This window comes from Lynx canadensis, chromosome C2 (genome assembly GCF_007474595.2).
Source record: "Lynx canadensis isolate LIC74 chromosome C2, mLynCan4.pri.v2, whole genome shotgun sequence".
In the NCBI taxonomy this organism is placed as follows: Eukaryota; Metazoa; Chordata; class Mammalia; order Carnivora; family Felidae; genus Lynx; species Lynx canadensis.
In genome coordinates this window covers 140,499,064-140,513,987 of record NC_044311.2, presented here as the reverse complement: position 1 = coordinate 140,513,987, position 14,924 = coordinate 140,499,064, and the positions used below count along the sequence as shown (strand labels likewise).

General features: G+C 43.9%; 1 protein-coding gene across 7 annotated transcripts in view; it reads left to right on the top strand.

Moving 5' to 3' along the window:
- LOC115523013 (amyloid beta precursor protein) overlaps positions 1-14,924 on the top strand; it is a 275,518-nt gene that overhangs the window by 168,272 nt on the left and 92,322 nt on the right. For 3 of the 7 annotated variants that reach the window (XM_030328583.1, XM_030328584.1, XM_030328589.1), the window contains 2 exons: positions 1,847-2,014; positions 4,298-4,354. The exons of 2 other annotated variants lie outside the window; for them this stretch is intronic. In XM_030328583.1, the coding sequence (XP_030184443.1) occupies positions 1,847-2,014; positions 4,298-4,354 (225 nt within the window). The remainder of the gene's footprint in view (positions 1-1,846; positions 2,015-4,297; positions 4,355-14,924) is intronic. 2 more of the 7 variants (XM_030328585.1, XM_030328586.1) reach the window with 1 other exon arrangement.

Genomic DNA, 14,924 nt, shown 5'->3' with positions numbered 1-14,924 from the left:
AATGCAGAAGAGAGAGCCTGTAGGTATTTCTTACAACTGACAGGGAGAGAAACTAAGGTCCGTGAGTGGAGACAGCTTAATGGCTGTGGTTTGCCAGGGACCCCACATCTGGGGCATGTGGCTTTTAGCTCTGTAGCCCAGAAGCTGCTTTGTCAGTAGCTCAGAGGTGATCAGACTCTCTCCCCTCCCAAAACTGTTTGACCCTTTAGAAGTATGAATACCAGTTCTTTAATTTGTGGGGGATAAATCAGACTGCCAAGGGGGTGGGAAACTTGTGTGAATGGATTGGCAGATTTTCATCAGACAGGAGAGCTCTGTGCAGAAATCAAATTGAAAACACATCATGGCTTGACAAGGATGGACTTTTAAAGCAGCAGTTGAATGGGAAGACCTTAGTGACGGTGCCATGGAGCTTGATGCTCCCAGAGCCAGATATTTCCATCCGAAAACCACCTAAAGAGAGCCAGAAGCACCTTAGATATCTGTTACATTGGCGTTTCTCCTGCACAGTGTTTGACCTCCACCTACCTTCTGAGCTCAGTGCTGACCGTCCTTCCCTACTCTGTTGACGTCATCATGATGGTGGTCACTTCTGGTTTTGCTCTGACCTCTTTGTCTCAATAGGAAAGAGCCTTAAGTGGTGTGTATAAGCAAGTTAAATAGTAGTTCTCTTTTACATAGACGTCGATCTTTATCTTTGAGTGAATGATTAGTCAGTCTGTTAAATATTCCTACTTTGGAAGCTCTGAACTCTGCATGACTTTTATCTTTTAGAAGGATGCTTTTCCTTGGTATGACAGTAAAATTAATAAGCAAGACATCTGTGTGTGCTAAGGCATCAGCAGGCTCTCTAGAAGCCTAGCTAGGGCAAGACATAAAGTTAGAGGGAGAATTGTTTTCCCTTTAAAAAAATGGAATCTACGTGGGAGGTAAGGTTCCTATTCTGATCACGATAACTTTGCAAATGGAATCAGATAAGTTATTGCGCTTGGATCAATCAAGGATCATGAAATTGATCTTGGGGAGGGTGGCCAAGCATGCTGACAGGTAAGATATATTTTCACGTAAGAGCATACGTGGTGTGTGTTAACAAATCAGAATTGATTGACTTTGTTTTGTTGTTTGGGGCATTATTGTCCAAGGGACGGATTAATGAAAAATCAAAAATTATATTTCACTAGAGTTAATATAACTGGCTGTCAGTCCCATTTACAGATGTTGACATATGTTTTCAAATATGGTCAGTGGACAGGCTGGTTCTCTGGAAACTGGATCACATTCGAAGTATATTTATTTTATACTTTATAATTTTTTAATGAAGTTTAATACTTATTTTATACTTTATAATTATTTTATACTTTGAGTCAAGGCTTTTCTTCGTGAAGGAAAACAGTCAGATGTTCGTGAGAAGATAACGTTCTTTGCATCCTAAACAGACACAACCCTTTTACCTTTAAAGCTGACTGGAGGTTCCTTGAGAAATTTGTTTCTTACCGGGAAGAAATGTTTCCGCGTGCAGACCCTTTGGGGCATTTGCTATCAATCTAAAAGCAGCTACAAAATGTGCTCACGTCTAGCAGGAATCCTTTCATTCCTACTGAGCCACTCATTAAACCAGATGAGAATGCACTGCTTTGTTTCAGAGGGAATTCTAACCTCCTGGCTGGCGATTAAAGTCCTCGGTAAATGTTTGGCAGAGCCCGCCCAATAATCCCAGCCCCGGTGACCCCCCTCCGGGGGGTGGGGGGGGGGGAGGAGTAAGGTGTAAGAAAAGTAAACATGCACGCGAACAGCGAGCAGGTGCCTTTTCATGCTAAATGTGGTTCCCCACGTCTCCTCTGATTAGAGGTGTGCTCTGAACAAGCCGAGACGGGGCCATGCCGCGCAATGATCTCCCGCTGGTACTTTGATGTGACCGAAGGCAAGTGCGCCCCGTTCTTTTACGGCGGATGTGGCGGGAACCGAAACAACTTTGACACAGAGGAGTACTGCATGGCCGTGTGCGGCAGCGTCAGTAAGTGGACCTTCCCCGAGCCTGGCCACCTCTCGTCTTTTCTCGCCACTGACTCTGCTCTTCGTAACAGATTGGTTTTCCTGGTTCTTGGGAGTGGGTCTGTCGCTGCCACTAACCACGTTTCTGTCCACTTCTCTAATTGCCCGGCGTCTCCTCCCGTATGTTCAATCCCGAGCACCCACCTCCGTCTTTCTCTAATAAAGCATGGCCGCGGGTGTGTTCCCTTCCCAGCTGTGGTGCATCCGTCTTGCGGTCTCTAGGGACTTCTCTCGAGTGCCCCTCTTGAAGCCACGCCGGAGTCGCTGTGTTGTCTTCTCGACTGTCTGTGCAAACGGATACTTGTGTGTTTGTCTGTGCACATGCGTGTTCAGGTCTATGCATGTGCAGTACATGTGCCAGTAAGGTTTCCCGCCGGAAGCCTGGCGGGTGCGGCTTCGTTTGCACTGGCAAAAGGCGCACTGCTGTGATGAGCACCTTTAAGCTGTTTTGTAACGTGTGACTTTTATTGCGGCCGCAGAGAATGTGCTTGAATGGAGCATACGCACGCACGTCGAATGCCAGAAGACAGAAAGGGCCCCAGGGGCCTCTGAGCTCACACACGGACGCTTGCAGTATCAATGTTTCATGCCTCCTCTTGGAAATAGAAGAAAACTCTTCACTTAACATTAGAAACCTGGAAGGACAAAAGACTCAGGGAATATAATTTTCAAAGCCTTTTCTCTTGAACTTTCAGTTTTTCATAACGCTGGGGGAGAGAGACGCGGAGTGATAATGACTTAACTACGAGATGAAACTTTGTCCACAGAGGTGATACTCAGGAGGGAGTGAGCCAGACATACGGGACTTCTGTTCCTGTGAACAGCCTCCCAAGTTAAAGTCCCCATTTTATTTATTTACTATTGTTCGTGAGTAGGACATTTGAAGTACTCGGGGAGATTTGCTCAACTTGATAAATTAAAGATTAAATTCATTAATTGTGCATTTCTTTAAGAGACTCCTGCCTTTTCTCCCTTGTGCTTAGGCAGGTGACGGCTCCCACTTCCTGCCTGGGATTCCTAGGGAAAGTATACATTGGTCTCCACTGTGATCCTAGGCTTAAGCTAAACACAAAAGGACCTGCGCCATTAAGACCTATTGTGAAGCCGAGCATCTAAGTGGAATCTAATGGAAAAGTTCCCACTGGTCTCCTGTATGAGGGATGACTCCATTTCTGTCATGTGTGAGAACAGGTGTAGGAATTGGTAACCCCAAGGGCCTCTTTCCTGGCCGCCATTGGATGATTGTGGCTTCTTGCGGCAAGGACTCCTTTCTTCAGTTTCAAACAAAGAAGTTAATTAGGTCAGGTAACCGGGAACACAATGGGGGATTCTGTTGCCTGCAGCCTCTTGAACAAAGAACTTTTGTTACAGAGATTCTAACTGGCTTAGCTGCTGAGGGAGATTTCTTGGCACATTTCCAAACTGTTTTCCTCTATTTCCCTGAGGTGGATTTATTTTTTGGAATATAAATTGTGTGCGCGCGCGCGCGCATGTAATAAGAAAGGGTTTTTGAAAATTATCGGCAGTGAGGAATTTGCCTCGAGTTGGAAATAATCCCCCCACCAAAACACGACAGCGGCCTATACGTATAGCACGCAGTCTCCCTTTGATCAGTCTGATTTGACTCAGGCTGGGAGCGAACAGTGGGCAACACAGGTCATTTGGAGCCTCTGGAGGTGCCCTGGATGGTACACCTTTTCCGGAAAGATTTGCAAAAGGCAGAGATTCCCAACGCAGGTGTAATGGATAAGCCAAGCCGTCCGTATTTAGTTCCAGGGTAAGGAGGTTATAGAATAGTTTATCAAGAAAGCAAATGTGAGAGGCTTAAGGTCAGTCAGAAGGGTGGACAGATCTAAGGGGACAGTGAAGCCTCAACATGTGGCCCGAGATGAGAGCTGGAGGCTGCCCTACGAATGGGTGAAAGGCGTGGATCCTTGGGACCTTGGTGATGGTTGACACTAAGGAGGGAGAATGGGAGCAGGAAATCCTCAGGATGTTACTTACAAGTGGTATTGGAGACAAAATACCCAGCACGCTGAGATATTATTGGGCAAATATATTTATGTTTACTTTGGTCCTGAGCTGGGGCCAAGCCTGAAGGTGTTTGTGCAGTTTTGTTTTAGTTTTTAATCCAATGTTTGTGTTTTTGTTTTTCCCTTTGGTCAGTGGAATCATGTAAGTTTCAGCCACCATTCCCATGTTTCTATTTTTTGTTTTTAGTTATGTTCTCTTATTTTCTCCATAGTGTCCCAAAGCTTACTCAAGACTACCCAGGAACCTCTTCCCCAAGATGCTGTTAAACGTATGTTGTCGTTCACTGGAGGGGGTTGGGGGGAAGGAGGAGATAGTACAGTGCATGGCCGTATAACTCCAGCATCATCACTTTCTTTGCATGGTTCTGTGTTTCTTGAACACCTGTCTTTCCATAAAATGTGTATTTCCATTGCTTTGCTTGTAACTGTGTCCAGTTTTGCCAGACAACTTCAGATGCCAGGCTACAAGGATTGACTCAACTTCTATTTCTGATGAAAAATTTTTTTTCAGCTTCATGTCATTCTGCTACATACCGTACGTATAACATTACTGTGTTTTATTTGGCATCACTATTCTATTTCCTAAAGCTGTCAAGATGCCATAGCTTTACAAGAGGCCATGAATATAAGTGACTCGTTTCCCAGAAAAATACATCCTATACATGCGTGGTGCTGACTCCACGGACCAGTGTGTATGCACGGGCTTCACTTATGTGTTGTAAGGCAGATGTTAAGCCTTAGGAAGTGAAAGACTACCTTTAGATTCCCTAACCACCTCTTCTTCCTCTCCCTGAATGCACCTTACTAGGGCAAAAGTGCCCGACCTCAGGTTTGATCATTAGGTTGTGGAAAGATTCTTCCAAAGAAATCATCATCCAACCTTAGAATGTCTGTGTTTTGTGATTGATTTCACTTGGTGTATCTGACTACCTTGGTTTTAAAATGTTAACACACAGGTATTTATTGTTATTTTTTTAATGTTTATTTATTTATTTTTTTCAACGTTTATTTATTTCTGGGACAGAGAGAGACAGAGCATAAACGGGGGAGGGGCAGAGAGAGAGGGAGACACAGAATCGGAAACAGGCTCCAGGCTCTGAGCCATCAGCCCAGAGCCCGACGCGGGGCTCGAACTCACGGACCGCGAGATCGTGACCTGGCTGAAGTCGGATGCTCAACCGACTGCGCCACCCAGGCGCCCCTTTAATGTTTATTTTTGAGAGAGAGACAGAGCGTGAGGAGGGGAGGGACAGAGAGAGGGAGAAGCAGGCTCTAGGCTCTGAGCTGTCAGCACAGAGCCCGACATGGGGCTCGATCTCATGAGCCGTGAGATCATGACCTAAGCTGAAGTCAGACGCTAAACTGACTGAGCCACCCAGGAGCCCACACAAGTACTTATATTAAAATGTGGATTATATCCATAAATAAATTTATCCTTCTTTAAGTTAAGGATGATACATGTGCACACACACACGCACATGATTGATGCCTATAGTTGCTAGAAAAAGAGACACGATTTCAGCTTGTGTTCATATATAATGAAAATGAGCATATATTTATATTATCCTTAAAAAACCTGGTCTCCAAATTGATGAAACCAATTACCTTTAAAAAAAGGGATAAATAACAGTTGGAGAATTATGTAACTTACAATTTCATCATAGACCATTAAGGTTTTTTAATGGCCACCATGAGATTCACATTCATTCACTTTATATATAACTTGAAAGATGTGGGAGTTTCACTAGTATAGTCCACATATTTCTGTGATTGTGACAAAGCATTTTTTCTAACAACATTGAAAGTATTACAAGTGAGTAGACACACAGGACTGGAGAAAACTGGATATTACACTGTAGGATTGATAATATATTGATCTTTGTGGCAGGTTGCAATTTACCCGGTGTTTTCATGGATCATTTATTTTTCTCAGGAACACTTTGTGGGCATTTTCCTCATTTCCTTTATACATACGAGAAAATGAAGCTGTGAGAGCCATCAAACGTGGCAGGACCAGCTTTGAAACCTAAATGATATTGTGGCTCTGCACTTATACTCCATACGGTCAAGTATTGGGCTCTGTTTTTTACGTTAGAAAAATTAGTATTTGGAGTTCAAAATGCATTTTAAGAATACAGAAAATAACAGAAAGAGGAAGAATATTAAAAACATTTTTTCTAAATGCAGTAAATAAAGCATGCATCAATAAATGAAATATCTTCCCCCCTTTTATAAAAACTATTTCATTTCATAGCATGTTAGCATACAATTGTATTTTTCCATTTTTAGTAATTAACAGAAATGAACATGACTTGATAAATTTATTTTCATGAAGTACCTGCGTCCTCAGATTTTCCAAACAGACGTTGAAGATCTCTCGCAATCTTCTCTTTCCCAGTAATTTTCTCCGACTACTTGCAGTGTATTTGGGATCATGACACCTTTCCTTTCTAGGAGGGGAAGTGATTTTGGCGGCTATATTTTCTCGTCTACCTGCAGAGACTATTCATCACAGCGAGTGAAGTGATCTGCAGTGCTGGTACAAACAGACTAGAGAAAGCATATAATTTCCAGTTATTCATAGCCTGCACAGCTATGCTTCCTTATTTATAGCAAAGTTACACATCTGATTTAAAGGATTCACGGTCATCTGGAGGTCAAATGCAGATGGCAGGATGTAGTCGGAGGAAAAGAGCCCAAAAAGAAGGTGAGCAAGCCCATAGGATTTAGCAAGATGGGCTTGCACTTGGCTTCTCCACCAGTCTGGGCTTTACTGGAGGATCTCTCTTTTCCCCAGAGTGGTTTGTTTGATGGGTTTCTCAGTTTGAGTTGCTTCTAGCCAAATAAGAAATATGAAAGGAGATAGGAAAAGCTTCTCCGTTAAACTGATGTAACATTGCACACAAGGAGAAGATGTGTGATGGCCTACATTACACGTACAATAATTTTCCTCTTCAAAGCGGATTATGATCAGGTTAAATCTTTGTCATAAAAACCACTTCTGAGCATTGCAATTTTAAGGAATACTGATTTTTTTTTATTATTATTTTGTTCATAGAAGATAAGACTCTAAACCACAGGTAGAGAGAGAGATGAGGCTAAGAGCTTTCATTTTTTTCATAAACTTGTGGATTTGAGTCCTTTAAAGAAAAAAATCCTTTCCTGTTTGAAAAAACTATCTGGTGAGACCTGAGTTGTTTCTGACATTATTTTGTGTCTGCCCATTTGGGTTTAGAACAACACGGAAGGTTCACATTCATTCTGCCCAGTGCAATGTTTGCTAACGACAGTGAAAGTACTATATAAATATCTATTGATTAGTTTCTATTTCAAATGAGAGAATAATTTTTTTTCTAGCGTTCTTCCCATCAGATTGCATCTCAAAAGGCAAACAGAATGACTCCTTAATGGCATTTGATGTCACACAGAGCATCGTGCCCGTATTTAGTCAGCTGATTGCACAAAAGGCTCTGGCCAAAGAGAATGACAAATGACCCATCTTTTCCTCTTTTCTTGCAGTGAGTTGTGGCACAGACAATAAATAAACCCAAGTCTCTCAACCTTGACACTGTTGACATTTGGGGCTAGATAATTCATTCTTGCGGATGCTGTCCTGTGCATGGAGGACGTTTAGCAGTATCCCAACCCTCTACCCGCTGGCTGCCAGTAACGGCACCCCAACTGTGTGAACTTAAACTGTCTCCAGACTTTGCCAGATCGCACCCTGAAGCAGGGACGGGCAAAGTCAGCCCCGGTTGAGAGCCCCTGATCTAGACTAACGGTGAGCCCACAGCTGACGGAAAGATACAACCAGCCTGGTGCAAACAGTCACACTTTGCACGAACTCTGAGGGCATGTTGCTGCGTTGCCGGTCAGAAGCCTCCGATTCTCGGTTGACGTTTGTGAGAATTGATTCCGTTAGACCCGCATCCCTGCTCTCCGTATGTACAAGTTGGGGTAGAAGTCGCTGTTGCTGCCCTGACTGTAGTCTTAGTTAGAGGTCTCAGTTTTTCTACTCTGACGCGAGTGCTGCTGGGGAGGCAGAGAACAGGCCAGCGAACCCCTGCCCCACCCCCTCCTCCTCTGCGTGTTTCGTCTTCGTTTCACAGAATCCCAGCATATGCTAGAGAACAGCCATCTGTCATGATGCCGCACAGCCTTGCCACACAGATGACTTGGCATCTAGGATGCTCTTCGGGATCGTGTTTGTGGCCTTAGGGTCTGTGCAAAGGCTGGATCTGGCCTCATGCAGGATCCAGAAAGGAAAAACATTATTTTTGTCCTCACATCAAAATGGCCAAGATACCATAGAATAGACTAATACACTGCCAGAGTGTATAAAAATAACAAGGACAAGGGTGCTCTGCTGAGCATCTGACTCTTGGTTTTAGCTCAGGTCACGATCTCACAGTTCATGAGTTTGAGCCCCGCTTCGGGCTCTGCACTGACAGCGCAGAGCCCGTTTGGGATTCTGTCTCCCTCTCTCTCTGCCCCCTTCCCTGCTCACACACGCATGTTCTCCCTAAATAAATAAATGGGATTCTGTCTCCCTCTCTCTCTCTGCCCCTTCCCTGCTCACACACGCATGTTCTCCCTAAATAAATAAATGGGATTCTGTCTCCCTCTCTCTCTCTGCCCCTTCCCTGCTCACACATGCATGTTCTCCCTAAATAAATAAATGGGATTCTCTCTCCCTCTCTCTCTCTGCCCCTTCCCTGTTCACACACGCATGTTCTCCCTAAATAAATAAATGGGATTCTGTCTCCCTCTCTCTCTCTGCCCCTTCCCTGCTCACACACGCATGTTCTCCCTAAATAAATAAATGGGATTCTGTCTCCCTCTCTCTCTGCCCCTTCCCTGCTCACACACGCATGTTCTCCCTAAATAAATAAATGGGATTCTGTCTCCCTCTCTCTCTCTGCCCCTTCCCTGCTCACACACGCATGTTCTCCCTAAATAAATGAATGGGATTCTCTCTCCCTCTCTCTCTCTGCCCCTTCCCTGCTCACACACGCATGTTCTCCCTAAATAAATAAATGGGATTCTGTCTCCCTCTCTCTCTCTGCCCCTTCCCTGCTCACACACGCATGTTCTCTCTAAATAAATAAATGGGATTCTCTCTCCCTCTCTCTGCCCCTTTCCTGCTCACACACGCATGTTCTCTCTAAATAAATAAATGGGATTCTCTCTCCCTCTCTCTCTCTGCCCCTTCCCTGCTCACACACGCATGTTCTCCCTAAATAAATAAATGGGATTCTGTCTCCCTCTCTCTCTGCCCCTTTCCTGCTCACACACGCATGTTCTCTCTAAACAAACAAACAAACTTCAAAAAAAAAATAATGAGGACGTCAAATCAGGCCAGATCACCACCCCAAGTTCTAAAGCTGCCGCAGTGGCTCACAATTTGCAAACCACAGATAGCTCACCGTGCACCCTTTGAATGGAATGTGTCTCCTTTGCCGCCGATTTGTCATATCCTGTCCTAACACCCAGGCATTCGGTGTTTGTCCAGACTTGAACCATTGTTCTTAATCACACTGTACGTGTTCTTCTGATGGCAACAAGCAAATATTAGTCCTCATTAGCACATTCTCGAATACTAATGGAACTGTGATATTTTTCTAAAACTGCCAAGCTCTATTAACAACAATTAAAACCATTAAAACATCAGTGGCAGTAAAATCTATTAGATTGACACATGAGAAGCCACATCTTTGGTATTGAGAAATAACCAGAATAAAAAATGGCTTTTTCCTCCAAGCTATCAGAGGGAGAGATCCTGAGATTGACAGGAATCGATTTGCTCAGCAAACTGGCATTAAAAAAAAAAAAAAAAAAAAAAAAGCTCATCTACTCAGAACAGTAAAAAATGCCCACTATATATATATATATATATATATATATATATATATATATATACTCTATTTTCCAGCTATTTCCAAAGAAGAGTAAGTAGATAGTTTAATAAAAGTTTTGGCAAAAATTTTTCCACAAAAGGCCAGAGAGTCAATATTTGAGGTTTTGCAGGCCATATGGTCTCTGTTATACATACTCAACTTGGCAGTTACAGCTGTGAAAACAGCCACAGACAATAGGTAAACAAATAGATAACAACTGTGTTCCAGTAACACGTTATTTGCAAAAAAAAAAAAAAAGACCAGCATGCCAACCTTTGATTTAATAAAGCCGTTAACTTCTGAGCTCAGGATGTGCTGGTGCTAAGCTGGGTATTTTGAGGGACACCAACAAAGTAAACCAAGTTCCCTGCTTCCAATAACTTGACAGTTTTATTGATGAGATGAGACCTCGGTGTGTGATAGGATTAAATAACAATATAACGTTAAAACATACAAGTGTAGAGAAAGACTGGTGTGGACGGCCTGAGGAAAATGAAATTGGTTTTATCCTTAAGACCTCCGTCGAGGTTAACAGCTTCATCTGGCTTTTACTGCTACAGTTCCTTTGAAAGTAGATAATATTGCAGATTTTGACTCTTTGAACTCATCTGTGGAGTGTGTGACAGGTAATCTCTTTATGATCCACCATTAATGAAGTTGAGAATGGCTTCGGACACATGGACAGAAAACAATAACCAGAGGTTAAGGCAGCCTAGATGCCAGTTATTACGGCTGTGGCTGCACATGTGGTTTTCAGATGCAGACTCGAGGTTGCTCTCCAATTTTGCGGTGCACTGTGATATTAATAAAAATAACACCAGCCTTCATGCCTCCACGCTCCTTTCACAGATCGACGAAATTCCCACATCAGTACGTGTCCATAAGACATAAGAAATGTAGCTTGACTAGAGTAAACACAGCGTAGATTACATTTTTATTACCTTCTGTCGGCACGATGCAGGGTCGGCCAGCTATGATCGCACTGCCTATAAAACAAGCGTGGAGCCGGGGCGTGCCGGGGAAAGGGCCTTTGTTCCTTTTTTCTTTTTCATTTTTAGAAGAGTCTGAAACGATATTTAAGGGTCGCACAAGCTGTTTTCGCATCACAAGCGGCCCCTCTCACCTGGACCTCGCGGGTGTGATAAATATTTGAGTTTAGGATGTGTTTGGGATTTAAGTAAGTCATTTGGAATGAGAGAAATGGACTTTTCCTTCTTTTTCTTTTCATTAAAGTCAGGGTGGCAATCTGCATGCTCTGCCTTGTTTCGGGGTTAAATTTTCAGGTTCATGTTTCACCCGTATGTGAAGGACCCTTACTGCCACCTCTCATAGGAAGCACTGCCATTTCTGGTCCCACTGTTGCCAGCACTGGATCAAAGAGTATTTTCAGCGATAAAGCAGTGACTGGAATAGGTCTTTATTGACTTTCATCTTCTGTTTTCAGTGCTGTGGAGATAAATTGCCTTTCTCCTGATGAAAGGAGACTAACCAGACTTTCTTGTTAGAATCTAACACTGGTATATTGACCAAATGCCATTCACGGGCCTCTGTTTGGGGAAACGTTCTGCCTTCTGGCTTGTAGGTCGTCAGAGTTGTTACTGTTTGAAGGTGGGGTCATTCCTCCTTCTACATCCTGAGCCCTTCTTGACTGTAGAACTATGTATCCCCTACGGGGCACCTGGCTGGCTCAGTCGGTTGAGCATCCACCTTCAGCTCAGGTCATGATCTCACAGTTCGTGAGTTCAAGCCCTGAGTTGGGCTCTGTGCTGACAGCTCAGAGCCTGGAGCCTGCTTCGGATTCTGTGTCTCCCTCTCTCTCTGCCCCCCTCCTGCTCGCACTCGATCTCTCTCCCAAAAATAAATAAACATTAAAAAAAAATTTTTTTATATTATGTGTCTCCTAGAGATTGAGGAAACAAGTGAATGTCAAAATGATGGAGGCAGTTTTTCATGATGTCTGCAGTGTTTTGACTCTACATTCTTGCCGTCTTGGGTATGAAATGGAGTACATCGTAGTGATTATATAGTCAGAACGAAAATGAACTAAAAATTTAGCATCAACTTTGATTTATTAGCTGAATTTGATCATGTCCCTGATACAGAGCTTCTTCCTAATGGGCAAGGGGAGGGACTTTTACCACATCCTAAAAATAATACCAGTTTTCCCCTCGTTTGGAAGTGAGTTTCCTAAAAATTGTAACATTTTCTCAGGGGAAATGCTGCAATGGAAACGTTTCATTGGCATCGTGTCCCCAGTGATGGTGATGTATTTTGTTACAGGAACATAGGGTGCAGCACCAGGCGTCATTAATAAACTGAAAGCAGATGTGTGCCAAACTCCATCCACCAAAAAAAAAAAAAAAAAAAAAAAAAAAGGCTCCGACAGGTACCAAGAGAGTTTACAATCAACGTGAAGTGAGAATATTGTGACACCCATTGGTACAAAATTATTAAAACTGAAATGAACCCCCCCCCCACACACACACACATATGAAAAGAATTTCTCCCTTAGTATCTGGTTACCTGTGGTTTAGGTGATGAGAAAGAAGCAAATCTGTGATTCGTCTTATGTCTGGGAGGAGGGGTGGAGAGCCTTCCAAGAGAACGCCTCACTATCTCCTGCTGCTTTTCCAACCCACCCTCATTTTTATCTTTTACCCTTGAGAGACCTCCTTCCTCTGCTTTGCCCCTTGGCAGAGACAGAGTGACCTTTTTTTTTTTTTTCTTTTTTAATGTTTGTTTATTTTTGAGAGAGAGGGAGACATAGAATCCATAGCAGGCTCCGGGCTCTGAGCTGTCAGCACAGAACCCGACGCGGGGCTCGAACCCACAAACCGCGAGATCATGACCTGACTGAAGTCAGCTGCTTAACCGACTGAGCCACCTAGGCACCCTTAGAGTGGCCCTTTTAAAGCATCATATCACATATTTCCCTTTCTCAAAACAACTCCCATTGGCTCCTCGCCATCCTTACGGAGGGTAGCAGGCCTCGCCTGATGTGACCAGCGTTTCCTCTCTGCCTCTTCGCTACTTACTGTCTCCCTTGCTTCTTCAGCTCTGGCCACACTGACCTAGCTTGTGGAGGAATTTTCCAGGCACTCTCACCTCTTAGGGCCTTTGTGCTCGTTTCTGCATCTGCCTGCTACGTTCTTGCAGCTGCTAACAGGGAGGTGGGGCTTCAATTCTTTGTCTAAACATCACCTCAATTAGACCCGGCCTGGCCACCTCCTTCCTGCTGTGGTCTCTCACCCACCGCCAGCTCCCTTCCCCTGCACCCCCTGATTCTTGCCAGCCCTGCTATAGTTTTCTTTTTTCTCCGTGTCTTAATTTTGTCTTTTTTTTTTTTCCTCCTGAAGCGGTGGTTTCTCTCTCTAGAATATGATTCCCCAAGAACAGCGGTCTCTGTTGTCTTCATTGGTTTGTCCCGTGCGTCTCACATTAGTGTGGGGTGTAATTTTTGTGAAACAGAGGGATAAAGGAATGAACGGGCACACTCGAGGCGGCACAGTCTACATCCGAGCCGCTGTCTCGGCTTTTCAGATACCTCTGACCTCCCAGAGTAGCAAACAACCCAGGATGAGGTTCATATTGAAAGCATCAGTCATCCAGAATGTGCTGGATTTGGGGAAGCAGAATGTTCACCTTGAGGCAGTAAAGTGCTGTGAAGTAGAACTGCTTTCCTGTAGCGTTTTTTTTTTTTAATTTGGTATTCCATTCAGACACCCAGTCTTAGTATGAAAAGGTGTATGTCCTAACATAGTTTATAAGGCTGTTTTAAGACACGAAGAAAATCGAGATGAAGGTCATTTGACAGTTTGGAAGCCCACGCATAGGACGGTGCCATGTGCTGCTAATGATTCGGCGGCTAGAGGTCAAAACCCAGAGCTAAAGGCGTTTAACCCTGAATTTTAAGTCCAGTTTTCCATGAAAGGGGAATATATCCAGCGAGCTTGCTTGCAGAAGGCATGAATGAGCACGACAGAGCAGGGTCCGAAGGCTAAAAGATCATCCAGCTTCACACACCTAACCCCAGTCTCATAACCCTACTTCTGCTGAACGTTGGTTGGAGGTCATTTGCCAGATAACATTCAAGGCAGGAACGGCTGTTTGCTAGAAAACGGGTCTGCAGATAACTTAGCAAAGCATATTTTTCGCCAATTGTCGTTCAATAACAAAAGCAAATACTTTCCAGTGCCCTGGACGTATCCATGGGATTAACCCTCTTCTGCTCTAATGGTTCACTTTATAAGCCTTTTCATGGTTTACCTAATCTTAAATTCAGACCTGTTTGTGGGTCGGGGATATGAGGAGCTGTGTTAAACGCACAATAAATGCAATGGGGTAATTTTTGATTCTCCCCACGTATTAAATGGGGACACCTGGAAAGCACCTAGCGCAGTAGAAGCAAATGAACCTGGGCTATTATTATTTGGCCAACTTGGAAATCTGAGCCTGTGTCTCAATTTTTAAGGAGCCTCAGAGGTCTCTGGACAGCACAGACTGCTGTATGTTAGCATATAAAACCACAACAAAAGTAAATGTCCTAAGTCCAATTTGCTTCCACTTTCTTCGTTGTTGAAATGACCTATGTTTTGGCGTGCCTGGGTGGTTCAGTCGGTTAAGCATCCAACTCTTGGTTTCTTTTTTTTTTTTTTTTTTTTTTAAATTTTTTTTTCAACGTTTATTTATTTTTGGGACAGAGAGAGACAGAGCATGAACGGGCGAGGGGCAGAGAGAGAGGGAGACACAGAATTTGAAACAGGCTCCAGGCTCTGAGCCATCAGCCCAGAGCCCGACGCGGGGCTCGAACTCACGGACCGCGAGATCGTGACCTGGCTGAAGTCGGACGCTTAACCGACTGCACCACCCAGGCGCCCCTCCTGGTTTCAACTCAGGTCGTGATTTTGCAGTTTCATGAAATCAAGCCCCACATCGGGGCTTT